The 27,517-nt window shown below is 55.1% G+C and overlaps 2 protein-coding genes across 2 annotated transcripts in view; one reads left to right on the top strand and one right to left on the bottom strand.

Moving 5' to 3' along the window:
- Positions 1–12,008, bottom strand: part of ZNF687 (zinc finger protein 687) — a 31,024-nt gene extending 19,016 nt beyond the window's left edge. Inside the window, exon 1 of the mRNA XM_075844116.1 lies at positions 11,850–12,008. The gene's annotated coding sequence lies outside the window, so the exon portion shown is untranslated. The remainder of the gene's footprint in view (positions 1–11,849) is intronic.
- Positions 12,009–12,260: 252 nt separating this feature from the next.
- LOC142664790 (uncharacterized) lies at positions 12,261–27,235 on the top strand. Its single transcript, XM_075844118.1, has 7 exons — positions 12,261–12,346; positions 22,357–22,435; positions 22,841–22,990; positions 25,818–25,940; positions 26,006–26,116; positions 26,189–26,306; positions 27,005–27,235. The coding sequence occupies exons 2-7, from the start codon at positions 22,370–22,372 to the stop codon at positions 27,037–27,039; spliced, it is 603 nt and encodes a 200-aa protein (XP_075700233.1). The 5' UTR covers positions 12,261–12,346; positions 22,357–22,369; the 3' UTR covers positions 27,040–27,235.
- The last annotated feature ends 282 nt before the right edge of the window (positions 27,236–27,517 follow it).

Raw genomic sequence — 27,517 nt, 5'->3', positions numbered from 1 at the left:
CCTCTGATGGTTCCTGTGCTTAGGTCGGGGGTACGTGTCACATTCACATGAATGTCAGGACACAAGGTTTCCCAGCAGAACATTGTCCAGATTATCACCCTGACCCGGCTGGCTTGTCTTCTTCCCATAATGCATCATGCTATGACCGGACTGCAGCTACACAGACCCATATACAGTGAGCTGCGATGCTCTGCGTGTCTTCACATTATAGCAGCAGTAACTTTATCAGTAATTTGTGGTACAGTAGATCGGATCTGACCAGAGGAGCTAGCCTCCCCTCCCCCACACGACTGGGAACACCCCCACAAGACCATGGACATCTCCACAAGAGCAGGGGCACCCCACAAGACCTGGGACATCTCCACAAGACCGGGAACACCCCACAAGACCAGGGACATCTCCACAAGACCGGGAACATCTCCACAAGACCGGGAACATCTCCACAAGACCAGGGACATCTCCACAAGACCGGGAACACTCCACAAGACCAGGGACATCTCCACAAGACCGGGAACACCCCCACAAGACCCGGGACACCCCCACAAGACTGGGCACACCCCCACAAGACCTGGAACACCCCACAAGACCAGGGACATCTCCACAAGAGAAGGCACCCCACAAGACCTGGGACATCCCCACAAGATCGGGAACACCCCACAAGACCATGGACATCTACACAAGAGCAGGGACACCCCACAAGACCGGGAACACCCCACAAGACCGGGGACACCTCCACAAGACCGGGGACACCCCCACAAGACCGGGGACACCCCCACAAGACCGGGGACACCCCCACAAGACCAGGGACATCTCCACAAGACCAGGGACATCTCCTCAAGACCGGGAACACCCCCACAAGACCGGGAACACCCCCACAAGATCGGGAACACCCCCACAAGACCTGGAACACCCCACAAGACCGGGGACATCTCCACAAGACCGGTCGTTCTACACATCACAATTTAGCGCTGGTCACAGTCGCTCGGGTCTTTACACTTTCAACATCAACTTCAAGAACTGACTGAAAACTTGCTGCTGAGTATACCCCCCTTATCAGGCGCCATTATAACCATATGATCAGTGTCATTCACTTCAGCTGGCAGAGGTATTGTGTGTGATCGGTGTATACAATGGGGTCCTTGTGTAAGTAATGAGTACTCTCACAGCTGTGCTGCACTCACCCCTCGTCCTGGGGCTGCTGACACTTCAGTCCAGGCAGGGTGCACAGGAAGTGGTGGGGGTGCAGCAGATCTGTGCCCCCCGGGGGGTCAGCCTGAGCACTAGGCCCTGCAGTCTGTACCAGGAACTGCTCAGATTTCAGGTGGAGGAGGCTGCAGCCAGGTCCTGCTTACACAGCAGACAACACCATGTGACAGTGACATCACGGGGTCAGGGCGGCCCCACAACAGCAAAACATTCCTGCACTGAATTCTGGGAAGAAAGCAGAGAACTTAACTCCTCGGCTGCTGGAGGCCAGGTTACAGTGATGATTGTAATGTGATCCCCCTCACAGAAAACAATGGAGTATCACTGAAGTATCCTCTGCAGATCGTCACCTCCAGGATAATGTCAGACCATGAATACGTCCTACCCAAGACACCGCAGGGGGTACCCAGGAAGACATTACTAGTGAGACAGGAAATAAAGAGAGGGGGAGGGGCGTCACCGATACCAGAAGATTAGTAATGATGCATCGGTCACTATAGGGTCAAAACTTACCCCACAAGGGCAGATCACCAAACCCCACATTCTCCTCCCCGTACCCCAATCCCCACATTCTCCTCCCCGTACCCCAATCCCCACATTCTCCCCCCTGCACCCCAAATTCTACTCCCAGCACCCTGATCTCCAAATTCTCCTCCCTGATCTCCAAATTCTCCTCCCTGATCTCCAATTCTCTTCCCTGCACCCCGATCTCCACATTCTCGTCCCCGCACCCCGATCCCCACATTCTCCAACCCGCACCCCGATCCCCACATTCTCCTCCCCGCACCCCGGTCCCTACATTCTCGCTTCCTGATCTCCGCATTATCCTCCCTGATCTCCGCATTCCCCTCCCAGATCTCCGCATTCTCCTCCCTGATCTCCGCATTCCCCTCCCTGATCTCCGCATTCCCCTCCCTGATCTCCGCATTCCCCTCCCTGATCTCCGCATTCTCCTCCCTGATCTCCGCATTCCCCTCCCTGATCTCCGCATTCCCCTCCCTGATCTCCGCATTCCCCTCCCTGATCTCCACATTCTCCTCCCTGATCTCCGCATTCTCCTCCCTGATCTCCGCATTCCCCTCCCTGATCTCCGCATTCCCCTCCCTGATCTCCGCATTCTCCTCCCTGATCTCCGCATTCCCCTCCCTGATCTCCACATTCTCCTCCCTGATCTCCGCATTCTCCTCCCTGATCTCCGCATTCTCCTCCCTGATCTCCGCATTCCCCTCCCTGATCTCCGCATTCTCCTCCCTGATCTCCGCATTCCTCTCCCTGATCTCCGCATTCCCCTCCCTGATCTCCGCATTATCCTCCCTGATCTCCGCATTCTCCTCCCTGATCTCCGCATTCCCCTCCCTGATCTCCGCATTCCCCTCCCTGATCTCCGCATTCCCCTCCCTGATCTCCGCATTCCCCTCCCAGATCTCCGCATTCTCCTCCCAGATCTCCGCATTCTCCTCCCTGATCTCCGCATTCCTCTCCCTGATCTCCGCATTCCCCTCCCTGATCTCCGCATTCTCCTCCCTGATCTCCACATTCTCCTCCCCGAACCCGGATCTCCATTCTCCAACCCGCACCCCGATCCCCACATTCTCCTCCCTGATCTCCACATTCTCCTCCCTGATCTCCACATTCTCCTCCCTGATCTCCACATTCTCCTCCCTGATCTCCACATTCTCCTCCCCAAACCCGGATCTCCATTCTCCAACCCGCACCCAGATCCCCACATTCTCCTCCCTGATCTCCGCATTCTCCTCCCTGATCTCCGCATTCTCCTCCCTGATCTCCGCATTCTCCTCCCTGATCTCCCCATTCCCCTCCCTGATCTCCCCATTCCCCTCCCTGATCTCCCCATTCCCCTCCCTGATCTCCGCATTCCCCTCCCTGATCTCCGCATTCCCCTCCCTGATCTCCGCATTCCCCTCCCTGATCTCCGCATTCTCCTCCCTGATCTCCGCATTCTCCTCCCTGATCTCCGCATTCCCCTCCCTGATCTCCGCATTCCCCTCCCTGATCTCCGCATTCCCCTCCCTGATCTCCGCATTCTCCTCCCTGATCTCCGCATTCCCCTCCCTGATCTCCGCATTCTCCTCCCTGATCTCCGCATTCTCCTCCCTGATCTCCGCATTCTCCTCCCTGATCTCCGCATTCCCCTCCCTGATCTCCCCATTCCCCTCCCTGATCTCCCCATTCCCCTCCCTGATCTCCGCATTCCCCTCCCTGATCTCCGCATTCTCCTCCCTGATCTCCGCATTCTCCTCCCTGATCTCCGCATTCTCCTCCCTGATCTCCGCATTCTCCTCCCTGATCTCCCCATTCTCCTCCCTGATCTCCCCATTCTCCTCCCTGATCTCCCCATTCTCCTCCCTGATCTCCCCATTCTCCTCCCTGATCTCCCCATTCCCCTCCCTGATCTCCCCATTCCCCTACCTGATCTCCACATTCTCCTCCCTGATCTCCACATTCTCCTCCCTGATCTCCACATTCTCCTCCCTGATCTCCACATTCTCCTCCCTGATCTCCACATTCTCCTCCCTGATCTCCACATTCTCCTCCCTGATCTCCACATTCTCCTCCCTGATCTCCACATTCTCCTCCCTGATCTCCACATTCTCCTTACCTGATCTCCACATTCTCCTCCCCGAACCCGGATCTCCATTCTCCAACCCGCACCCCGATCCCCACATTCTCCTCCCTGATCTCCACATTCTCCTCCCCAAACCCGGATCTCCATTCTCCAACCCGCACCCCGATACCCACATTCTCCTCCCTGATCTCCGCATTCTCCTCCCTGATCTCCCCATTCTCCTCCCTGATCTCCCCATTCTCCTCCCTGATCTCCCCATTCCCCTCCCTGATCTCCCCATTCCCCTCCCTGATCTCCCCATTCCCCTCCCTGATCTCCCCATTCCCCTCCCTGATCTCCGCATTCTCCTCCCTGATCTCCGCATTCTCCTCCCTGATCTCCGCATTCTCCTCCCTGATCTCCGCATTCCCCTCCCTGATCTCCGCATTCCCCTCCCAGATCTCCGCATTCTCCTCCCAGATCTCCGCATTCTCCTCCCTGATCTCCGCATTCCCCTCCCTGATCTCCGCATTCCCCTCCCAGATCTCCGCATTCTCCTCCCAGATCTCCGCATTCTCCTCCCTGATCTCCCCATTCTCCTCCCTGATCTCCCCATTCCCCTCCCTGATCTCCCCATTCCCCTCCCTGATCTCCCCATTCCCCTCCCTGATCTCCCCATTCCCCTCCCTGATCTCCCCATTCCCCTCCCTGATCTCCCCATTCCCCTCCCTGATCTCCGCATTCTCCTCCCTGATCTCCGCATTCTCCTCCCTGATCTCCGCATTCTCCTCCCTGATCTCCGCATTCCCCTCCCTGATCTCCGCATTCCCCTCCCTGATCTCCGCATTCCCCTCCCAGATCTCCGCATTCTCCTCCCTGATCTCCGCATTCCCCTCCCTGATCTCCGCATTCCCCTCCCTGATCTCCGCATTCCCCTCCCTGATCTCCGCATTCCCCTCCCTGATCTCCGCATTCCCCTCCCTGATCTCCGCATTCTCCTCCCTGATCTCCGCATTCTCCTCCCTGATCTCTGCATTCTCCTCCCTGATCTCCCCATTCTCCTCCCTGATCTCCCCATTCCCCTCCCTGATCTCCCCATTCCCCTCCCTGATCTCCCCATTCCCCTCCCTGATCTCCGCATTCTCCTCCCTGATCTCCGCATTCCCCTCCCTGATCTCCGCATTCCCCTCCCTGATCTCCGCATTCTCCTCCCTGATCTCCTGATTCCCCTCCCTGATCTCCCCATTCCCCTCCCTGATCTCCACATTCTCCTCCCTGATCTCCACATTCTCCTCCCTGATCTCCACATTCCCCTCCCTGATCTCCACATTCTCCTCCCTGATCTCCACATTCTCCTCCCTGATCTCCACATTCTCCTCCCTGATCTTCACATTCTCCTCCCTGATCTCCACATTCTCCTCCCTGATCTCCACATTCTCCTCCCTGATCTCCACATTCTCCTCCCTGATCTCCACATTCTCCTCCCTGATCTCCACATTCTCCTCCCTGATCTCCACATTCTCTCCCCCGAACCCGGATCTCCATTCTCCAACCCGCACCCCGATCCCCACATTCTCCTCCCTGATCTCCACATTCTCCTCCCCAAACCCGGATCTCCATTCTCCAACCCGCACCCCGATCCCCACATTCTCCTCCCTGATCTCCGCATTCTCCTCCCTGATCTCCGCATTCTCCTCCCTGATCTCCGCATTCTCCTCCCTGATCTCCCCATTCCCCTCCCTGATCTCCCCATTCCCCTCCCTGATCTCCACATTCTCCTCCCTGATCTCCACATTCTCCTCCCTGATCTCCACATTCTCCTCCCTGATCTCCACATTCTCCTCCCTGATCTCCACATTCTCCTCCCCGAACCCGGATCTCCATTCTCCAACCCGCACCCCGATCCCCACATTCTCCTCCCTGATCTCCACATTCTCCTCCCTGATCTCCACATTCTCCTCCCTGATCTCCACATTCTCCTCCCTGATCTCCACATTCTCCTCCCCAAACCCGGATCTCCATTCTCCAACCCGCACCCAGATCCCCACATTCTCCTCCCTGATCTCCGCATTCTCCTCCCTGATCTCCGCATTCTCCTCCCTGATCTCCGCATTCCCCTCCCTGATCTCCCCATTCCCCTCCCTGATCTCCCCATTCCCCTCCCTGATCTCCCCATTCCCCTCCCTGATCTCCGCATTCCCCTCCCTGATCTCCGCATTCCCCTCCCTGATCTCCGCATTCCCCTCCCTGATCTCCGCATTCCCCTCCCTGATCTCCGCATTCCCCTCCCTGATCTCCCCATTCCCCTCCCTGATCTCCCCATTCCCCTCCCTGATCTCCCCATTCCCCTCCCTGATCTCCCCATTCCCCTCCCTGATCTCCGCATTCTCCTCCCTGATCTCCGCATTCTCCTCCCTGATCTCCGCATTCTCCTCCCTGATCTCCGCATTCTCCTCCCTGATCTCCGCATTCTCCTCCCTGATCTCCGCATTCTCCTCCCTGATCTCCGCATTCTCCTCCCTGATCTCCGCATTCCCCTCCCTGATCTCCGCATTCCCCTCCCTGATCTCCGCATTCCCCTCCCTGATCTCCGCATTCCCCTCCCTGATCTCCGCATTCCCCTCCCTGATCTCCGCATTCTCCTCCCCGAACCCGGATCTCCATTCTCCAACCCGCACCCCGATCCCCACATTCTCCTCCCTGATCTCCACATTCTCCTCCCTGATCTCCACATTCTCCTCCCTGATCTCCACATTCTCCTCCCCGAACCCGGATCTCCATTCTCCAACCCGCACCCCGATCCCCACATTCTCCTCCCTGATCTCCGCATTCTCCTCCCTGATCTCCGCATTCTCCTCCCAGATCTCCGCATTCTCCTCCCAGATCTCCGCATTCTCCTCCCAGATCTCCGCATTCTCCTCCCAGATCTCCGCATTCTCCTCCCTGATCTCCGCATTCTCCTCCCTGATCTACCCATTCCCCTCCCTGATCTCCACATTCCCCTCCCTGATCTCCACATTCCCCTCCCTGATCTCCACATTCCCCTCCCTGATCTCCCCATTCCCCTCCCTGATCTCCACATTCCCCTCCCTGATCTCCACATTCTCCTCCCTGATCTCCACATTCTCCTCCCTGATCTCCACATTCTCCTCCCTGATCTCCACATTCTCCTCCCTGATCTCCACATTCTCCTCCCTGATCTCCACATTCTCCTCCCCGAACCCGGATCTCCATTCTCCAACCCGCACCCCGATCCCCACATTCTCCTCCCTGATCTCCACATTCTCCTCCCTGATCTCCACATTCTCCTCCCTGATCCCCGCATTCTCCTCCCTGATCCCCGCATTCTCCTCCCTGATCCCCGCATTCTCCTCCCTGATCTCCGCATTCTCCTCCCTGATCTCCGCATTCTCCTCCCTGATCTCCGCATTCTCCTCCCTGATCTCCGCATTCTCCTCCCTGATCTCCGCATTCTCCTCCCTGATCCCCGCATTCTCCTCCCTGATCCCCACATTCTCCTCCCTGATCCCCACATTCTCCTCCCTGATCTCCACATTCTCCTCCCTGATCCCCACATTCTCCTCCCTGATCTCCACATTCTCCTCCCTGATCTCCACATTCTCCTCCCTGATCTCCACATTCTCCTCCCTGATCTCCACATTCTCCTCCCTGATCCCCACATTCTCCTCCCTGATCCCCACATTCTCCTCCCTGATCTCCACATTCTCCTCCCTGATCTCCACATTCTCCTCCCTGATCTCCACATTCTCCTCCCTGATCTCCACATTCTCCTCCCAGATCTCCACATTCTCCTCCCAGATCTCCACATTCTCCTCCCTGATCTCCACATTCTCCTCCCTGATCTCCACATTCTCCTCCCTGATCTCCACATTCTCCTCCCTGATCTCCACATTCTCCTCCCTGATCTCCACATTCTCCTCCCTGATCTCCACATTCTCCTCCCTGATCTCCACATTCTCCTCCCTGATCTCCACATTCTCCTCCCTGATCTCCACATTCTCCTCCCTGATCTCCACATTCTCCTCCCTGATCTCCACATTCTCCTCCCTGATCCCCACATTCTCCTCCCTGATCCCCACATTCTCCTCCCTGATCCCCACATTCTCCTCCCTGAGCCCCACATTCTCCTCCCTGATCTCCACATTCTCCTCCCTGATCTCCACATTCTCCTCCCTGATCTCCACATTCTCCTCCCTGATCTCCACATTCTCCTCCCTGATCTCCACATTCTCCTCCCTGATCTCCACATTCTCCTCCCTGATCTCCACATTCTCCTCCCTGATCCCCACATTCTCCTCCCTGATCCCCACATTCTCCTCCCTGATCCCCACATTCTCCTCCCTGATCCCCACATTCTCCTCCCTGATCCCCACATTCTCCTCCCTGATCCCCACATTCTCCTCCCTGATCTCCACATTCTCCTCCCAGATCTCCACATTCTCCTCCCAGATCTCCACATTCTCCTCCCAGATCTCCACATTCTCCTCCCAGATCTCCACATTCTCCTCCCTGATCTCCACATTCTCCTCCCTGATCTCCACATTCTCCTCCCTGATCTCCACATTCTCCTCCCTGATCTCCACATTCTCCTCCCTGATCTCCACATTCTCCTCCCTGATCCCCACATTCTCCTCCCTGATCCCCACATTCTCCTCCCTGATCCCCACATTCTCCTCCCTGATCCCCACATTCTCCTCCCTGAGCCCCACATTCTCCTCCCTGATCTCCACATTCTCCTCCCTGATCCCCACATTCTCCTCCCTGATCCCCACATTCTCCTCCCTGATCCCCACATTCTCCTCCCTGATCTCCACATTCTCCTCCCTGATCTCCACATTCTCCTCCCTGATCTCCACATTCTCCTCCCTGATCCCCACATTCTCCTCCCTGATCCCCACATTCTCCTCCCTGATCTCCACATTCTCCTCCCTGATCTCCACATTCTCCTCCCTGATCTCCACATTCTCCTCCCTGATCCCCACATTCTCCTCCCTGATCCCCACATTCTCCTCCCTGATCCCCACATTCTCCTCCCTGATCCCCACATTCTCCTCCCTGATCCCCACATTCTCCTCCCTGATCTCCACATTCTCCTCCCTGATCTCCACATTCTCCTCCCAGATCTCCACATTCTCCTCCCAGATCTCCACATTCTCCTCCCAGATCTCCACATTCTCCTCCCTGATCTCCACATTCTCCTCCCTGATCTCCACATTCTCCTCCCTGATCTCCACATTCTCCTCCCTGATCTCCACATTCTCCTCCCTGATCTCCACATTCTCCTCCCTGATCTCCACATTCTCCTCCCTGATCTCCACATTCTCCTCCCTGATCCCCACATTCTCCTCCCTGATCCCCACATTCTCCTCCCTGATCCCCACATTCTCCTCCCTGAGCCCCACATTCTCCTCCCTGATCTCCACATTCTCCTCCCTGATCTCCACATTCTCCTCCCTGATCCCCACATTCTCCTCCCTGATCCCCACATTCTCCTCCCTGATCCCCACATTCTCCTCCCTGAGCCCCACATTCTCCTCCCTGAGCCCCACATTCTCCTCCCTGATCTCCACATTCTCCTCCCTGATCTCCACATTCTCCTCCCTGATCTCCACATTATCCTCCCTGATCCCCACATTCTCCTCCCTGATCCCCACATTCTCCTCCCTGATCCCCACATTATCCTCCCTGAACTGTGATCTACATATAGATGTAATACCTCCAACTAAATGACAGCAGCATAAATGATCAATTCAATGAAAACTTTATTACATATAGAGAACAATACAGTTAGATGTAAACGTGCCCACGATGAAGGGTTAAGGCCCCGCGCACAGGACCGTAGAACTCGCCCGTCATTCCGGACCCTCTCATTTCTATATGTCCTGTATCTGACTATAGACCTTGGGGTTGGGCCCCTGCCTGTAATCACGGTCCGCCTGCAGACGGTCATCCGCATTTGACTCCCATTATAAAGTTTGGGAGAACAGTCCATAAAAAACATAAAATAGAATGTCTTATATTTTGCGGAGCTTTCCTACGGCCCGGACACCTTCACGTAAACATACAGGACATATAGAAATGAGAGGGTCCGGAATGACGGGCGAGTTCTACGGTCGTGTGCGCGGGGCCTTAACCCGTCATCGTGGGCACGTTTACATCTTCCTGTATTGTTCTCTGTATGTAATAAAGTTTTCATTGAATTGATAATCGTTTGTGCTGCGGTCCTGTAGTAGGAGGTATTTAATATCTAGACGGAACCTGTCTGGAGCTCGTACAAGCCCCTTCCTCGTGGGCGGCAGTTCATATATCTGTAGTAGAGGGAGCGCAGCGTAGGGAATACAGGACGCCCTTCATGTCACTGATGAGAGTTTGTTACAATGTGTACAGCTCTGTCACATACAAGTTGGAGCTACACGTTTGGTGACCGGAGCCTAATCTACGCCGATACATTGTAACAAACCATCACTGCAGATTGTCAGGTATCGCTGGCCATACAGCCAGTCAGTCACATCTATATGTAAAGACCCATAATAAGAGTCTCTGCTCGGTCGGGGTCAGTGCGAGCCTGGTCTACATCGGATTCTGGGAGAGCTGGGTGACAATGTGACTGCCTCCATGGGTGCCATCACCCGGCTCGCCCAAACTAACCAGTAATAATAAAGCCGAGGAGTCTGTAATGGTGGTCACCCAGCTTTCCCAGGAGCAGATAGTGGGATCTTTATGACTGGGCAGAGGAATCCCCAACACCCCCTGCACACCTGATAATATTACAGACCTTACTGCAGGGGAGTGGAGGAGGAGCTACAGCAACCAATCACATCCCAGCTCCTGTGTATGGCCTTCTGGGGGAAAAAAGCAGCAATGTGATTGCTCATCCATTTCCTTGAGCCCTTGGGAATGAGGTGGGAGGGGCCACGACAACAGTCAACCAATCTGAGCAGTTGTTGTGAGTGTAACTTCCCGGGCACAGCGAGGGACTAACGACATGAGCGGAAGAAGATGAGACGTATCTGATGTAGGATTAATGGGGTGTCCCGGCTCAGTGACCCTCCCCCTACAATGACAGCGTTCAGGGGCCACTCCAGCTGTAGAGAAACATAGAATAACACTGCAGAAAGACAGGCGCGAACATGGCGTCCGCCGGAGTGTGCGCATCTAGAGGGGACCAACAACGAATGCCCCACAGCCTGGACCCCATTATTACACAGACATTTCTACCTCGATTAGCCGCGAGGAAAGTCAAGGGGTCGCACCAGGAAAAAATACAAAATTCTGATTGCTGGGACCCAAACCGCTAGAACCTGCTCCGTGCTCGGCCGCGGTGAGGACATTGAATGGAGCGGCGGTGGAGCCGGTGCGCTGCCGCTCTAATCGAGGTCTATGGGTATAACGGAAAGAGCCTAGTGCAGCGCTCAGACGTTTCCATCATTCCCATAGACATTGTGCAGAGGACTCATGCCGCTGCTCCATACAAGCTCCTCCCCCTGTGGCGGTGCAGGGAGGAGGAACCGGGGATTCAGGACTCCAATTCTTACAATCGGGGGGCCCCAGTGATCATAAAATTATCACCTACCCATGGATTCTGGGAATACCCCTTAATCTGCTGAAGACCACATCAGTAGGATTATTGCAAGTGTATATATATATATATATATAACATACAGGGTCATAGGAGACGTCCCGGACGCTCTGGATATATCTCTGTGAAGTTACGGGGTCTCCCTTATAATAGTGACTAGGCCCCTCCCCAGAATATGTCTAATCTCACAGCTCCACCCCCTGCAAGTATTATCCACAACTGTGTTATCATGTCAGTCTCCACCTCTTTACTTCTAGCAGACTCCGCCCCTGAGGAACCCAACATTAGACTCCTCCCCGAACTAATCACCTGACCTAACACAAGGCTCCTCCCCTGACGATCATATCACCTAACCCTCAAGTGACACTTATACCAGACTCCACCATTGGGGATCCCTCTATAACCCCGCCCCTGCGGAAAACATCATTGCCGCACCTACGCTTCCGCTCCAGAGCCAAACTGCGAGGAGCTCCTTACCTGGGTTTCCTGGGTGCTGTTGACAGAGTATTGTCCCCTGGCCCAGGTCCTGGCGACGCCGTTACGTTAGTGAACCGAGCGCCAGGCTGTACATCCGCTTCCTGCTTCTCCGAGCAACTGTTACCACCCGCAGCAGCCGGTCCAGCCACCTCGCTGCGCTACTGGCTGACCAGCTTGTCACTCACAGAATTGCCCGCCTCCAGCGTCCGTAAACTGCAATTCTATTGGATACCAATCTGCCAGTCCTCGTGCTCCGCCTACCGTGCGTGGTTGAAAATTGCATCAGTCAGCAGAAGCGATAGTCCGCCCATCTTTGCGCCACCTGATTGGATGGTTACCGCTTAGGTGAACTCCATTGGTTGAACTACCCATCACTCTTATGTTCGTCCTACTTTCCGCTGCTCAAAATGACCACGTGATTCCGCAGCTGCTTTTTTTTCCTTGTGTATAAACTTTATTGACAGCAGTTTAGAGTGGACAGTGACTGGTAAAACAAAGTAATAAATAATGCGTTGAGTTGATGACAGCAGCGGCCATTGTGCCTCCCTCCCTGACTGCCCCCCTCCTCCAGCCCCTCACTGACTGCCTCCTGCCCTTCACTGAGTGCCCCCCCCCACTGAGTGCCCCCCCCTCCTTCGGCCTCTCACTGACTGCCCCCCCCTCCTCCGGCCCCCACTGACTGCCCCCCCCGGCCCTTCACTGACTGCCCCCCCCCCCCTGCCCTTCACTGACTGCCCCCCCCGGCCCTTCACTGACTGCCCCCCCCTCCTCCGGCCTCTCACTGACTGCCCCCCCTCCTCCGGCCCCCACTGACTGCCCCCCCCGGCCCTTCACTGACTGCCCCCCCCCCCGGCCCTTCACTGACTGCCCCCCCTCCTCCGGCCCTTCACTGACTGCCCCCCCTCCTCCGGCCCCCACTGACTGCCCCCCCCGGCCCTTCACTGACTGCCCCCCCCCTGCCCTTCACTGACTGCCCCCCCCGGCCCTTCACTGACTGCCCCCCCCTCCTCCGGCCTCTCACTGACTGCCCCCCCTCCTCCGGCCCCCACTGACTGCCCCCCCCCGGCCCTTCACTGACTGCCCCCCCCCCGGCCCTTCACTGACTGCCCCCCCCCCGGCCCTTCACTGCCCCCCCCCCGGCCCTTCACTGACTGCCCCCCAGGCCCTTCACTGACTGCCCCCCCCGGCCCTTCACTGACTGCCCCCCCTCCTCCGGCCCTTCACTGACTGCCCCCCCTCCTCCGGCCCTTCACTGACTGCCCCCCCTCCTCCGGCCCTTCACTGACTGCCCCCCCTCCTCCGGCCCTTCACTGACTGCCCCCCCTCCTCCGGCCCTTCACTGACTGCCCCCCTCCTCCGGCCCTTCACTGACTGCCCCCCCCTCCTCCGGCCCCCACTGACTGCCCCCCCCCCGGCCCTTCACTGACTGCCCCCCCCCGGCCCTTCACTGACTGCCTCCCCCCGGCCCTTCACTGACTGCCCCCCCCCTCCTCCGGCCCTTCACTGACTGCCCCCCCCCGGCCCTTCACTGACTGCCTCCCCCCCTGCCCTTCACTGACTGCCTCCCCCCCTGCCCTTCACTGACTGCCCCCCCTCCTCCGGCCCTTCACTGACTGCCTCCCCCCTGCCCTTCACTGACTGCCCCCCCCCCTCCTACGGCCCTTCACTGACTGCCCCCCCCCGGCCCTTCACTGACTGCCCCCCCCGGCCCTTCACTGACTGCCCCCCCCCGGCCCTTCACTGACTGCCCCCCCCCGGCCCTTCACTGACTGCCCCCCCCGGCCCTTCACTGACTACCCCCCCCCCGACCCTTCACTGACTGCCCCCCCCTGCCCTCCACTGACTGCCCCCCCCCGACCCTTCACTGACTGCCCCCCCCTCCTCCGGCCCTTCACTGACTGCCCCCCCCTCCTCCGGCCCTTCACTGACTGCCCCCCCGCCTCCGGCCCTTCACTGACTGACCCCCCCCTCCTCCGGCCCTTCACTGACTGCCCCCCCCTCCTCCGGCCCTTCACTGACTGCCCCCCTCCGGCCCTTCACTGACAGCCCCCCCCCCTCCTCCGGCCCTTCACTGACTGCCCCCCCCCCCTCCTCCGACCCTTCACTGACTGCCCCCCCCCCTCCTCCGACCCTTCACTGACTGCCCCCCCTCCTCCGGCCCTTCACTGACTGCCCTCCCCCCCTCCTCCGGCCCTTCACTGACTGCCCCCCCCTCCTCCGGCCCTTCACTGAATGCCCCCCCTCCTCCGGCCCTTCACTGACTGCCCCCCCCCTCCTCCGGCCCTTCACTGACTGCCCCCCCTCCTCCGGCTCTTCACTGACTGCCCCCCCCTCTTCCGGCCCTTCACTGACTGCCCCCCCTCCTCCGGCCCTTCACTGACTGCCCCCCCCCTCCTCCAGCCCTTCACTGACTGCCCCCCCCTCCTCCGGCCCTTCACTGACTGCCCCCCCCCTCCTCCGGCCCTTCACTGACTGCCCCCCCTCCTCCGGCCCTTCACTGACTGCCCCCCCCCTCCTCCGGCCCTTCACTGACTGCCCCCCCCTCCTCCGGCCCTTCACTGACTGCCCCCCCCCTCCTCCGGCCCTTCACTGACTGCCCCCCCTCCTCCGGGCCTTCACTGAGTGCGTGGTCAGGGGTATATACAGTGTGTGCTCCCTGGTGGTCAGGGTATATACAGTGTGTGGTCGGGTATATACAGAGTGTGGTCTCTGGTGGTCAGGAGTATATACAGTGTGTGGTCCCTGGTGGTCAGGGGTATATACAGTGTGTGCTCCCTGGTGGTCAGGAGTATATACAGTGTGTGGTCGCTGGTGGTCAGGAGTATATATAGCGTGTGCAGTGTCTGGTGGTCAGGAGTATATGCAGTGTGTGGTCGCTGGTGTTCAGGGGTATATACAGTGTGTGTGCTCCGTGGTGTCAGGGGTATATACAGTGTGTGGTCTCTGGTGGTCAGGGGTATATACAGTGTGTGGTCTCTGGTGGTCAGGGGTATATACAGTGTCGTCTCTGGTGGTCAGGGGTACATACAGTGTCTGCTCCCTGGTGGTCAGGAGTATATACAGTGTGTGGTCTCTGGTGGTCAGGAGTATATACAGTGTGTGGTCTCTGGTGGTCAGGAGTATATACAGTGTGTGGTCTCTGGTGGTCAGGGGTATATACAGTGTGTGCTCCCTGGTGGTCAGGGGTATATACAGTGTGTGGTTCCTGGTGGTCAGGGGTATATACAGTGTGTGCTCCCTGGTGGTCAGGGTATATACAGTGTGTGGTCAGGGGTATATACAGTGTGTGCTCCCTGGTGGTCAGGGGTATATACAGTGTGCTCCTTGGTGGTCAGGGGTATATACAGTGTGTGGTTCCTGGTGGTCAGGGGTATATACAGTGTGTGCTCCCTGGTGGTCAGAGTATATACAGTGTGTGCTCCCTGGTGGTCAGGGTATATACAGTGTGTGGTCAGGGGTATATACAGTGTGTGCTCCCTGGTGGTCAGGGGTGCATACAGTGTGTGCTCCCTGGTGGTCAGGGGTATATATATCGTGTGCAGTGTCTGGTGGTCAGGGGTATATACAGTGTGTGCTCCCTGGTGGTCAGGGTATATACAGTGTGTGGTCAGGGGTATATACAGTGTGTGCTCCCTGGTGGTCAGGGGTGCATACAGTGTGTGCTCCCTGGTGGTCAGGGGTATATATATCGTGTGCAGTGTCTGGTGGTCAGGAGTATATACAGTGTGTGGTCAGGGGTATATACAGTGTGTGCTCACTGGTGGTCAGGGGTATATATTGTGTGCAGTGTCTGGTGGTCAGGGGTATATACAGTGTGTGGTTCCTGGTGGTCAGGGGTATATACAGTGTGTGCTCCCTGGTGGTCAGGGTATATACAGTGTGTGGTCAGGGGTATATACAGTGTGTGGTCTCTGGTGGTCAGGAGTATATACAGTGTGTGGTCCCTGGTGGTCAGGGGTATATACAGTGTGTGCTCCCTGGTGGTCAGGAGTATATACAGTGTGTGCTCTCTGGTGGTCAGGAGTATATACAGTGTGTGGTCGCTGGTGGTCAGGAGTATATATAGCGTGTGCAGTGTCTGGTGGTCAGGAGTATATGCAGTGTGTGGTCGCTGGTGTTCAGGGGTATATACAGTGTGTGTGCTCCGTGGTGTCAGGGGTATATACAGTGTGTGGTCTCTGGTGGTCAGGGGTATATACAGTGTGTGGTCTCTGGTGGTCAGGGGTATATACAGTGTGTGGTCTCTGGTGGTCAGGGGTACATACAGTGTCTGCTCCCTGGTGGTCAGGAGTATATACAGTGTGTGGTCTCTGGTGGTCAGGAGTATATACAGTGTGTGGTCTCTGGTGGTCAGGAGTATATACAGTGTGTGGTCTCTGGTGGTCAGGGGTATATACAGTGTGTGCTCCCTGGTGGTCAGGGGTATATACAGTGTGTGGTTCCTGGTGGTCAGGGGTATATACAGTGTGTGCTCCCTGGTGGTCAGGGTATATACAGTGTGTGGTCAGGGGTATATACAGTGTGTGCTCCCTGGTGGTCAGGGGTATATACAGTGTGCTCCTTGGTGGTCAGGGGTATATACAGTGTGTGGTTCCTGGTGGTCAGGGGTATATACAGTGTGTGCTCCCTGGTGGTCAGAGTATATACAGTGTGTGCTCCCTGGTGGTCAGGGTATATACAGTGTGTGGTCAGGGGTATATACAGTGTGTGCTCCCTGGTGGTCAGGGGTGCATACAGTGTGTGCTCCCTGGTGGTCAGGGGTATATATATCGTGTGCAGTGTCTGGTGGTCAGGGGTATATACAGTGTGTGCTCCCTGGTGGTCAGGGTATATACAGTGTGTGGTCAGGGGTATATACAGTGTGTGCTCCCTGGTGGTCAGGGGTGCATACAGTGTGTGCTCCCTGGTGGTCAGGGGTATATATATCGTGTGCAGTGTCTGGTGGTCAGGAGTATATACAGTGTGTGGTCAGGGGTATATACAGTGTGTGCTCACTGGTGGTCAGGGGTATATATTGTGTGCAGTGTCTGGTGGTCAGGGGTATATACAGTGTGTGGTTCCTGGTGGTCAGGGGTATATACAGTGTGTGCTCCCTGGTGGTCAGGGTATATACAGTGTGTGGTCAGGGGTATATACAGTGTGTGGTCTCTGGTGGTCAGGAGTATATACAGTGTGTGGTCCCTGGTGGTCAGGGGTATATACAGTGTGTGCTCCCTGGTGGTCAGGAGTATATACAGTGTGTGCTCTCTGGTGGTCAGGAGTATATACAGTGTGTGGTCGCTGGTGGTCAGGAGTATATATAGCGTGTGCAGTGTCTGGTGGTCAGGAGTATATGCAGTGTGTGGTCGCTGGTGTTCAGGGGTATATACAGTGTGTGTGCTCCGTGGTGTCAGGGGTATATACAGTGTGTGGTCTCTGGTGGTCAGGGGTATATACAGTGTGTGGTCTCTGGTGGTCAGGGGTATATACAGTGTGTGGTCTCTGGTGGTCAGGGGTACATACAGTGTCTGCTCCCTGGTGGTCAGGAGTATATACAGTGTGTGGTCTCTGGTGGTCAGGAGTATATACAGTGTGTGGTCTCTGGTGGTCAGGGGTATATACAGTGTGTGCTCCCTGGTGGTCAGGGGTATATACAGTGTGTGGTTCCTGGTGGTCAGGGGTATATACAGTTTGTGCTCCCTGGTGGTCAGGGTATATACAGTGTGTGGTCAGGGGTATATACAGTGTGTGCTCCCTGGTGGTCAGGGGTATATACAGTGTGTGCTCCTTGGTGGTCAGGGGTATATACAGTGTGTGGTTCCTGGTGGTCAGGGGTATATACAGTGTGTGCTCCCTGGTGGTCAGAGTATATACAGTGTGTGCTCCCTGGTGGTCAGGGTATATACAGTGTGTGGTCAGGGGTATATACAGTGTGTGCTCCTTGGTGGTCAGGGGTGCATACAGTGTGTGCTCCCTGGTGGTCAGGGGTATATATATCGTGTGCAGTGTCTGGTGGTCAGGGGTATATACAGTGTGTGCTCCCTGGTGGTCAGGGTATATACAGTGTGTGGTCAGGGGTATATACAGTGTGTGCTCCCTGGTGGTCAGGGGTGCATACAGTGTGTGCTCCCTGGTGGTCAGGGGTATATATATCGTGTGCAGTGTCTGGTGGTCAGGAGTATATACAGTGTGTGGTCAGGGGTATATACAGTGTGTGGTCACTGGTGGTCAGGGGTATATATTGTGTGCAGTGTCTGGTGGTCAGGGGTATATACAGTGTGTGGTTCCTGGTGGTCAGGGGTATATACAGTGTGTGCTCCCTGGTGGTCAGGGTATATACAGTGTGTGGTCAGGGGTATATACAGTGTGTGGTCTCTGGTGGTCAGGAGTATATACAGTGTGTGGTCAGGGGTATATACAGTGTGTGCAGTGTCTGGTGGTCAGGAGTATATACAGTGTGTGGTCAGGGGTATATACAGTGTGTGGTCACTGGTGGTCAGGGGTATATATTGTGTGCAGTGTCTGGTGGTCAGGGGTATATACAGTGTGTGGTTCCTGGTGGTCAGGGAGGGGTATATACAGTGTGTGCTCCCTGGTGGTCAGGGTATATACAGTGTGTGCCCTGGTGGTCAGGGGTATATACAGTGTGTGGTCTCTGGTGGTCAGGAGTATATATCGTGTGCAGTGTCTGGTGGTCAGGGGTATATACAGTGTGTGCTCCCTGGTGGTCAGGGGTATATACAGTGTGTGGTTCCTGGTGGTCAGGGAGGGGTATATACAGTGTGTGCTCCCTGGTGGTCAGGGTATATACAGTGTGTGCTCCCTGGTGGTCAGGGGTGCATACAGTGTGTGCTCCCTGGTGGTCAGGAGTATATATCGTGTGCAGTGTCTGGTAGTCAGGGGTATATACAGTGTGTGGTTCCTGGTGGTCAGGGAGGGGTATATACAGTGTGTGCTCCCTGGTGGTCAGGGTATATACAGTGTGTGCTCCCTGGTGGTCAGGGGTATATACAGTGTGTGGTCTCTGGTGGTCAGGAGTATATACAGTGTGTGGTTCCTGGTGGTCAGGGGTATATACAGTGTATGCTCCCTGGTGGTCAGGGGTACATACAGTGTCTGCTCCCTGGTGGTCAGGGGTATATATATCGTGTGCAGTGTCTGGTGGTCAGGGGTATATACAGTGTGTGCTCCCTGGTGGTCAGGGTATATACAGTGTGTGGTCGGGTATATACAGTGTGTGCTCCCTGGTGGTCAGGGGTGCATACAGTGTGTGCTCCCTGGTGGTCAGGGGTATATATATCGTGTGCAGTGTCTGGTGGTCAGGAGTATATACAGTGTGTGGTCAGGGGTATATACAGTGTGTGGTCACTGGTGGTCAGGGGTATATATTGTGTGCAGTGTCTGGTGGTCAGGGGTATATACAGTGTGTGGTTCCTGGTGGTCAGGGAGGGGTATATACAGTGTGTGCTCCCTGGTGGTCAGGGTATATACAGTGTGTGCCCTGGTGGTCAGGGGTATATACAGTGTGTGGTCTCTGGTGGTCAGGAGTATATATCGTGTGCAGTGTCTGGTGGTCAGGGGTATATACAGTGTGTGCTCCCTGGTGGTCAGGGGTATATACAGTGTGTGGTTCCTGGTGGTCAGGGAGGGGTATATACAGTGTGTGCTCCCTGGTGGTCAGGGTATATACAGTGTGTGCTCCCTGGTGGTCAGGGGTGCATACAGTGTGTGCTCCCTGGTGGTCAGGAGTATATATCGTGTGCAGTGTCTGGTAGTCAGGGGTATATACAGTGTGTGGTTCCTGGTGGTCAGGGAGGGGTATATACAGTGTGTGCTCCCTGGTGGTCAGGGTATATACAGTGTGTGCTCCCTGGTGGTCAGGGGTATATACAGTGTGTGGTCTCTGGTGGTCAGGAGTATATACAGTGTGTGGTTCCTGGTGGTCAGGGGTATATACAGTGTATGCTCCCTGGTGGTCAGGGGTACATACAGTGTCTGCTCCCTGGTGGTCAGGGGTATATATATCGTGTGCAGTGTCTGGTGGTCAGGGGTATATACAGTGTGTGCTCCCTGGTGGTCAGGGTATATACAGTGTGTGGTCGGGTATATACAGTGTGTGCTCCCTGGTGGTCAGGGGTGCATACAGTGTGTGCTCCCTGGTGGTCAGGGGTATATATATCGTGTGCAGTGTCTGGTGGTCAGGAGTATATACAGTGTGTGGTCAGGGGTATATACAGTGTGTGGTCACTGGTGGTCAGGGGTATATATTGTGTGCAGTGTCTGGTGGTCAGGGGTATATACAGTGTGTGGTTCCTGGTGGTCAGGGGTATATACAGTGTGTGCTCCCTGGTGGTCAGGGTATATACAGTGTGTGGTCAGGGGTATATACAGTGTGTGGTCTCTGGTGGTCAGGAGTATATACAGTGTGTGGTCAGGGGTATATACAGTGTGTGCAGTGTCTGGTGGTCAGGAGTATATACAGTGTGTGGTCAGGGGTATATACAGTGTGTGGTCACTGGTGGTCAGGGGTATATATTGTGTGCAGTGTCTGGTGGTCAGGGGTATATACAGTGTGTGGTTCCTGGTGGTCAGGGGTATATACAGTGTGTGCTCCCTGGTGGTCAGGGTATATACAGTGTGTGCTCCCTGGTGGTCAGAGGTGCATACAGTGTGTGCTCCCTGGTGGTCAGGAGTATATATCGTGTGCAGTGTCTGGTGGTCAGGGGTATATACAGTGTGTGGTTCCTGGTGGTCAGGGAGGGGTATATACAGTGTGTGCTCCCTGGTGGTCAGGGTATATACAGTGTGTGCTCCCTGGTGGTCAGGGGTATATACAGTGTGTGGTCTCTGGTGGTCAGGAGTATATATCGTGTGCAGTGTCTGGTGGTCAGGGGTATATACAGTGTGTGGTTCCTGGTGGTCAGGGGTATATACAGTGTGTGGTTCCTGGTGGTCAGGGAGGGGTATATACAGTGTGTGCTCCCTGGTGGTCAGGGTATATACAGTGTGTGCTCCCTGGTGGTCAGGGGTGCATACAGTGTGTGCTCCCTGGTGGTCAGGAGTATATATCGTGTGCAGTGTCTGGTAGTCAGGGGTATATACAGTGTGTGGTTCCTGGTGGTCAGGGAGGGGTATATACAGTGTGTGCTCCCTGGTGGTCAGGGTATATACAGTGTGTGCTCCCTGGTGGTCAGGGGTATATACAGTGTGTGGTCTCTGGTGGTCAGGAGTATATACAGTGTGTGGTTCCTGGTGGTCAGGGGTATATACAGTGTATGCTCCCTGGTGGTCAGGGGTATATACAGTGTGTGCTCCCTGGTGGTCAGGGGTATATATATCGTGTGCAGTGTCTGGTGGTCAGGGGTATATACAGTGTGTGGTCCCTGGTGGTCAGGGGTATATACAGTGTGTGCTCCCTGGTGGTCAGGGGTATATATATCGTGTGCAGTGTCTGGTGGTCAGGGGTATATACAGTGTGTGGTCCCTGGTGGTCAGGGGTATATACAGTGTGTGCTCCCTGGTGGTCAGGGGTATATATATCGTGTGCAGTGTCTGGTGGTCAGGGGTATATACAGTGTGTGGTCCCTGGTGGTCAGGGGTATATACAGTGTGTGCTCCCTGGTGGTCAGGGGTATATATATCGTGTGCAGTGTCTGGTGGTCCTCCGGGCTGGATATAGGGCTCCGCACATACATCTAGCATATTACACATATTGCAGGAAGTGTGCTGATTAACCCTTCCCTGCCCGGTCCAGTGATCAGGTGACTCTATAGACAGGACAATGCTGCCGTTCATCCTTTGTTCCTGGCGCAGCCTCTCGCGCTGTCTCAGGTTCTGGATAAAGGGCTGATCACATGATGTCCTGACCAGCGGGGTCTCTGGAGGGGGGGGGGGTAAGATGTTCTGGTTCAGCTCAGTGATGGGGTAAAAGTGATCTCTAGCGTTCATTAACTCCTTCAGCCCTGGACACTGTGGTGCAGACAGTAGAGGGACCATCAGAGCAGAATATTGTAAGCAGGGGGGGGGTGGTGTAGGTTCTGCCACTTGGCAGAAGAGCTGATACTTCATTATTGCTGTGTGACACCCTGACAGTGGACTCCATTCATCTCAGCTAGAACAGTGGCGCCTTGTGTGAGGGACAGTCCTGGGGCTCAGGTATCCGGATCCTGGCATGACCAGGCACACTATTGTGTATTAGCGGGCAGGGGGGCTGCATACTGTGGGGGTGGGGACAGGAGATACATCCAGGAGAGTCCTTTACTATAACCAGGGTGGGTCCTATGTGGCGTGGTGATGCCCCAGCCTTACCCGTGTCACATTCTGTCATATACCTATGAATGAAGGACAGGTAATGAATTTACAGGTAAACGGCACACCCTACCCCCCATCTGAGCTCCAGCCCCTCCTAGTTCACCTGGCAGGAACCTAGATGCCAATTGGTCAGTAATGGTGGGAGGGGGGCTGGTACGGAGGGATATCTCCCTATATAACCGTCACCCGTGATTTACCTGTCTCATATCCCCATCAGCACATACACCACCATGTCCAGTGAGGAGAAGACCACAGAGTCCTGGCCCCCCAGAGTCCAGCTGAAGACCCCCACATATGTAAGTACCACGACAGGAGGCCTCACACGGCTCTTGTATATTTCTTCATGGCATCGGGTGAGGTCCTGTCCCTCACGTTATATCCAGTCTTACACTTTATATCAGCCCATATTATCCTGGTGGTAATTATAACATTATATCACACCGGCCGCACTGATCCTCAGTATACATGCCAGGCCCTTATCTGTGGCCCCAGGCTCTTCCCATCACAGGAGGGGGCTGTATCCCAGCAGTTATATCTCAGGCCACGCCCCTGAGGAGCTTCTATAGGATGAGGATCTGCTTGGACCAGCACCTTTATCTTCTGACACACTCCCCTTTAGGCCCCACATACCCTGCAGATAACACTCTGTGCCCTCCAAGACGGCGATGCCCCACAATCAATGACTACGTTGTGTTTTCCAGTCATTCCCAGTTGGCTTGGAGTTCCCGGCTCCCCCTCCCCCCTCAGGCCGTAAGCTGCTAATAATGACCATCGGTGCGGTGACTGCCTTGGCTATCAGTGTCCTGGGAGTTCTGCTGGCCACCTACCTGGGGAGGGTCCACTGCAGCCAGGTAAGTCGCCCACCAACTCTCCAATCTATCAACATGGCGGCTCCTGTCTACACCGGAAGAGAAATGAGGGGTTCAGTGTAGTGTCATTATAGGCTCAGAGATCCACCTGTTACATCTGATACTCCAGTCACCTCCAGAGCTGCATATATTCAGAAAATGTGAATTGACAACAGCATCATCTCCAAAATATTATTCCATATCAAAAACACCATGCAACATGTCCACCTACAAGGAGCCTTCCTCATACTGCATGGGACAAGACTGCACTGTCCCTCCAGCTACTAGTGGTGACCACAGGGGGCAGTATTGGAGGTGATCACAGTTACTAGTGGTGACCACAGGGGGCAGTATTGGAGGAGATCACAGTTACTAGTGGGGAGCAAAGGGGGCAGTATTAGGGAGGAGATCACAGATACTAGTGGTGACCACAGGGGGCAGTATTGGAGGAGATCACAGTTACTAGTGGTGACCACAGGGGGCAGTATTGGAGGAGATCACAGTTACTAGTGGTGACCACAGGGGGCAGTATTGGAGGGATCACAGTTACTAGTGGTGACCACAGGGGGCAGTATTGGAGGAGATCACAGTTACTAGTGGGGAGCAAAGGGGGCAGTACTGGAGGAGATCACAGTTACTAGTGGTGACCACAGGGGGCAGTATTGGAGGAGATCACAGTTACTAGTGGGGAGCAAAGGGGGCAGTATTAGGGAGGAGATCACAGATACTAGTGGTGACCACAGGGGGCAGTATTGGAGGAGATCACAGTTACTAGTGGTGACCACAGGGGGCAGTATTGGAGGAGATCACAGTTACTAGTGGTGACCACAGGGGGCAGTATTGGAGGGATCACAATTACTAGTGGTGACCACAGGGGGCAGTATTGGAGGAGATCACAGTTACTAGTGGGGAGCAAAGGGGGCAGTATTAGGGAGATCACAGATACTAGTGGTGACCACAGCGGGCAGTATTGGAGGAGATCAGTTACTAGTGGTGAGCACAGGGGGCAGTATTGGAGGAGATCACAGATACTAGTGGTGACCACAGCGGGCAGTATTGGAGGAGATCAGTTACTAGTGGTGAGCACAGGGGGCAGTATTGGAGGAGATCACAGTTACTAGTGGTGACCACAGGGGGCAGTATTGGAGGAGGTCACAGTTACTAGTGGTGACCACAGGGGGCAGTATTGGAGGAGGTCACAGTTACTAGTGGTGACCACAGGGGGCAGTATTGGAGGAGGTCACAGTTACTAGTGGTGACCACAGGGGGCAGTATTAGAGGAGATCACAGTTACTAATAGTGACCACAGGGGGCAGTATTGGAGGAGATCACAGTTACTAGTGGTGAGCACAGGGGGCAGTATTGGAGGAGGTCACAGTTACTAGTGGTGACCACAGGGGGCAGTATTGGAGGAGATCACAGTTACTAGTGGTGAGCACAGGGGGCAGTATTGGAGGGATCACAGTTACTAGTGGTGAGCACAGGGGGCAGTATTGGAGGAGGTCACAGTTACTAGTGGTGACCACAGGGGGCAGTATTGGAGAAGATCACAGTTACTAGTGGTGACCACAGGGGGCAGTATTGGAGGGATCACAGTTACTAGTCGGGACCACAGGGGGCAGTATTGGAGGGGATCACAGTTACTAGTGGTGACCACAGGGGGCAGTATTAGGGAGGATAACAGTTACTAGTGGTGACCACAGGGGGCAGTATTAGAGAGGATCACAGTTACTAGTGGTGACCACAGGGGACAGTATTAGGGAGGATAACAGTTACTAGTGGTGACCACAGGGGGCAGTATTGGAAGGATCACAGTTACCAGTGGTGACCACAGGGGGCAGTATTAGGGAGTATAACAGTTACTAGTGGTGACCACAGGGGGCAGTATTGGAGGAGATCACAGTTACTAGTGGTGACCACAGGGGGCAGTATTGGAGGGATCAGTTACTAGTGGTGACCACAGGGGGCAGTGTAAGAGGGGATCACAGTTACTAGTGGTGACCACAGGGGGCAGTATTAGGGAGGATAACAGTTACTAGTGGGGAGCACAGGGGGCAGTATAAGAGGGGATCACAGTTACTAGTGGGGAGCACAGGGGGCAGTATAAGAGGGGATCACAGTTACTAGTGAGGAGCACAGGGGGCAGTATTGGAGGAGATCACAGTCACTAGTGGGGAGCACAGGGGGCAGTTTTGGAGGGATCAGTTACTAGTGGTGACCACAGGGGGCAGTATTAGAGGAGATCACAGTTACTAGTGGTGACCACAGGGGGCAGTAGTGGAGGAGATCACAGTTACTAGTGGGGAGCACAGGGGGTAGTATTGGAGGGGATCACAGTTACTAGTGGTGACCACAGGGGGCAGTATTGGAGGAGATCACAGTTACTAGTGGTGACCACAGGGGGCAGTATTGGAGGAGATCACAGTTACTAGTGGTGACCACAGGGGGCAGTATTGGAGGAGATCACAGTTACTAGTGGTGACCACAGGGGGCAGTATTGGAGGAGATCACAGTTACTAGTGGTGACCACAGAGGGCAGTATTGGAGGGATCACAGTTACTAGTGGTGACCACAGGGGGCAGTATTGGAGGAGATCACAGTTACTAGTGGTGACCACAGGGGGCAGTATTGGAGAGGATCACAGTTACTAGTGGTGACCATCATGTATTTTACTGCAGTCCCATCTTATAATGCATTGCTCTGCTATATCTGTGTTATTTAGTGCTGTCTCTCGTGCTCGGTGACTATTATTCCGCCTTCTATGTAGATATAATCTATGTATTGATGCTCGGACGTGGCGTTGGTGCCTCATTGTCCGGTCTGTCTACAGAGAGATGCGTCGGGCTACCTGCCCCCCCAGCTGAATGTGCAGAATGAGGCGTCTCTCCTGCTGGCGTTCAGCGAGATCAGTGACCAGGGAACAGTGCCCGGAATCACCTGTGACCTCAAAAATGTGAGTGTAGGGGAGGGGGGTGTAATGAGGGAGATGTACTCACACAGCGCCCCGTGTCTCCGCAGCACCTGATGGTCTACCATGGGCAGCCTGAGGGTTGTGTGGCCCGGAGAATGGACGCCACCGAGAGCCTTCCCTCCTGTCAGGAGCTGGAGATCTACTTCCAGGCCGTGCTGGTAATTATCACAGAGCTGACAATCACTGGACTACACACTACTACTCTCATCATCCTCTTCTCCCCCATCTAGAGGAACGTCACCCTGGGCCTGTCACTGGACGTGCAGGTGGTGGGAGTGGGATCTTTAGGAAGTCTGGTCACCCTGCTGTGCAACAACAAACCCACCTACCTGCTGAGCCCCGTCCCAGGTGAGTAGAGGGGGAGGGGATGATGAAAGGACAAGAAATATGAAGAGTTCTCCAGACTGGATCATGGCGGCTGACAGGGGGTGCAGGGGTAGTACTCCAGCCCCCGGGTCCACATCAGAAGACACCAGTATGACAAACGGCACATAATAGTGGTAATGGGAGAGGGGAGGGGGCTGTTACAGATTCTGCATTGGGGCCTAATTTACACCTGTGAGGAAGACAATTCATTAACACGAAATCACACTAGATGTATGTACCCGATCCCCCAAATCCTCCACCCCAGACTGCTGTATATGGGGTCCTGTAATCTCCAGACCGCTGTATATGGGGTCCTGTAATCTCCAGACCGCTGTATATGGGGTCCTCTAATCCCCAGACCGCTGTATATGGGGTCCTGTAATTTCCAGACCGCTGCATATGGGGTCCTGTAATCTCCAGACCGCTGTATATGGGGTCCTGTAATCTCCAGACCGCTGTATATGGTTTATGTTCATGTAATATTATTGCTGTAGCGCTGGTGACCCCATATACAGCTGGTGAATTTAGGGTCACCCCATATTAGTGAGTTGTGGGTCCCATCGCTCCTCATATAATACATGAGTGCAGGATCCAGTCTGGAGGAGACGTCCCGTCCGCTGTCCTTTCATGATATCCCATTAGCATTCCTTATACAGAACTAACAGCTGCTGTTCTTCCAGCTTCCAGCAGAGGGCACACCAGTCTTGCTGCCTGACCCCCCTGCACCCAGGAGATAACGGACACCACCGTGAGAAAACCCTGGCTCGGACTTCACCTCTACCTGCGTATTATACACCCGCCATGACACCTGGGATAGATCCGCCCGCGAGGTGTCAGTGCTCAGCTGTAGTATGACTAGTAACGCACCTGTCCCTGTACAACATCAATAAAGCACGTCATTCTGGAAGCCTTATATACCGCAGCTTTATCCCCCCACATGGTGATCCAACATCATTCAGAGGAATTGGGAGGGGGGGTCCAGGTGTGGTGCTCGTAATACAGACCCTAAAATGCAGCCATAATAGGGTCACGAGAGACCTTGTCTATTGGGCCTCGTCTGCCTCACATTTACCATGGGAGATATTGCCGGTGAATTCATGTGGGAAAAGTTAAATAAATTTCATCTCAGTAACAGGGGGCGGGGCCGTGACAACCTCTCACACAGAGAGGGCCATACTTACATAATGGCCAGG

The sequence above is a fragment of the Rhinoderma darwinii genome, chromosome 12 (genome assembly GCF_050947455.1).
Source record: "Rhinoderma darwinii isolate aRhiDar2 chromosome 12, aRhiDar2.hap1, whole genome shotgun sequence".
Lineage (NCBI taxonomy): Eukaryota > Metazoa > Chordata > Amphibia > Anura > Rhinodermatidae > Rhinoderma > Rhinoderma darwinii.
Note: the sequence above shows the minus strand (reverse complement) of the source record. Positions and strands in the feature narration are given on the sequence as shown.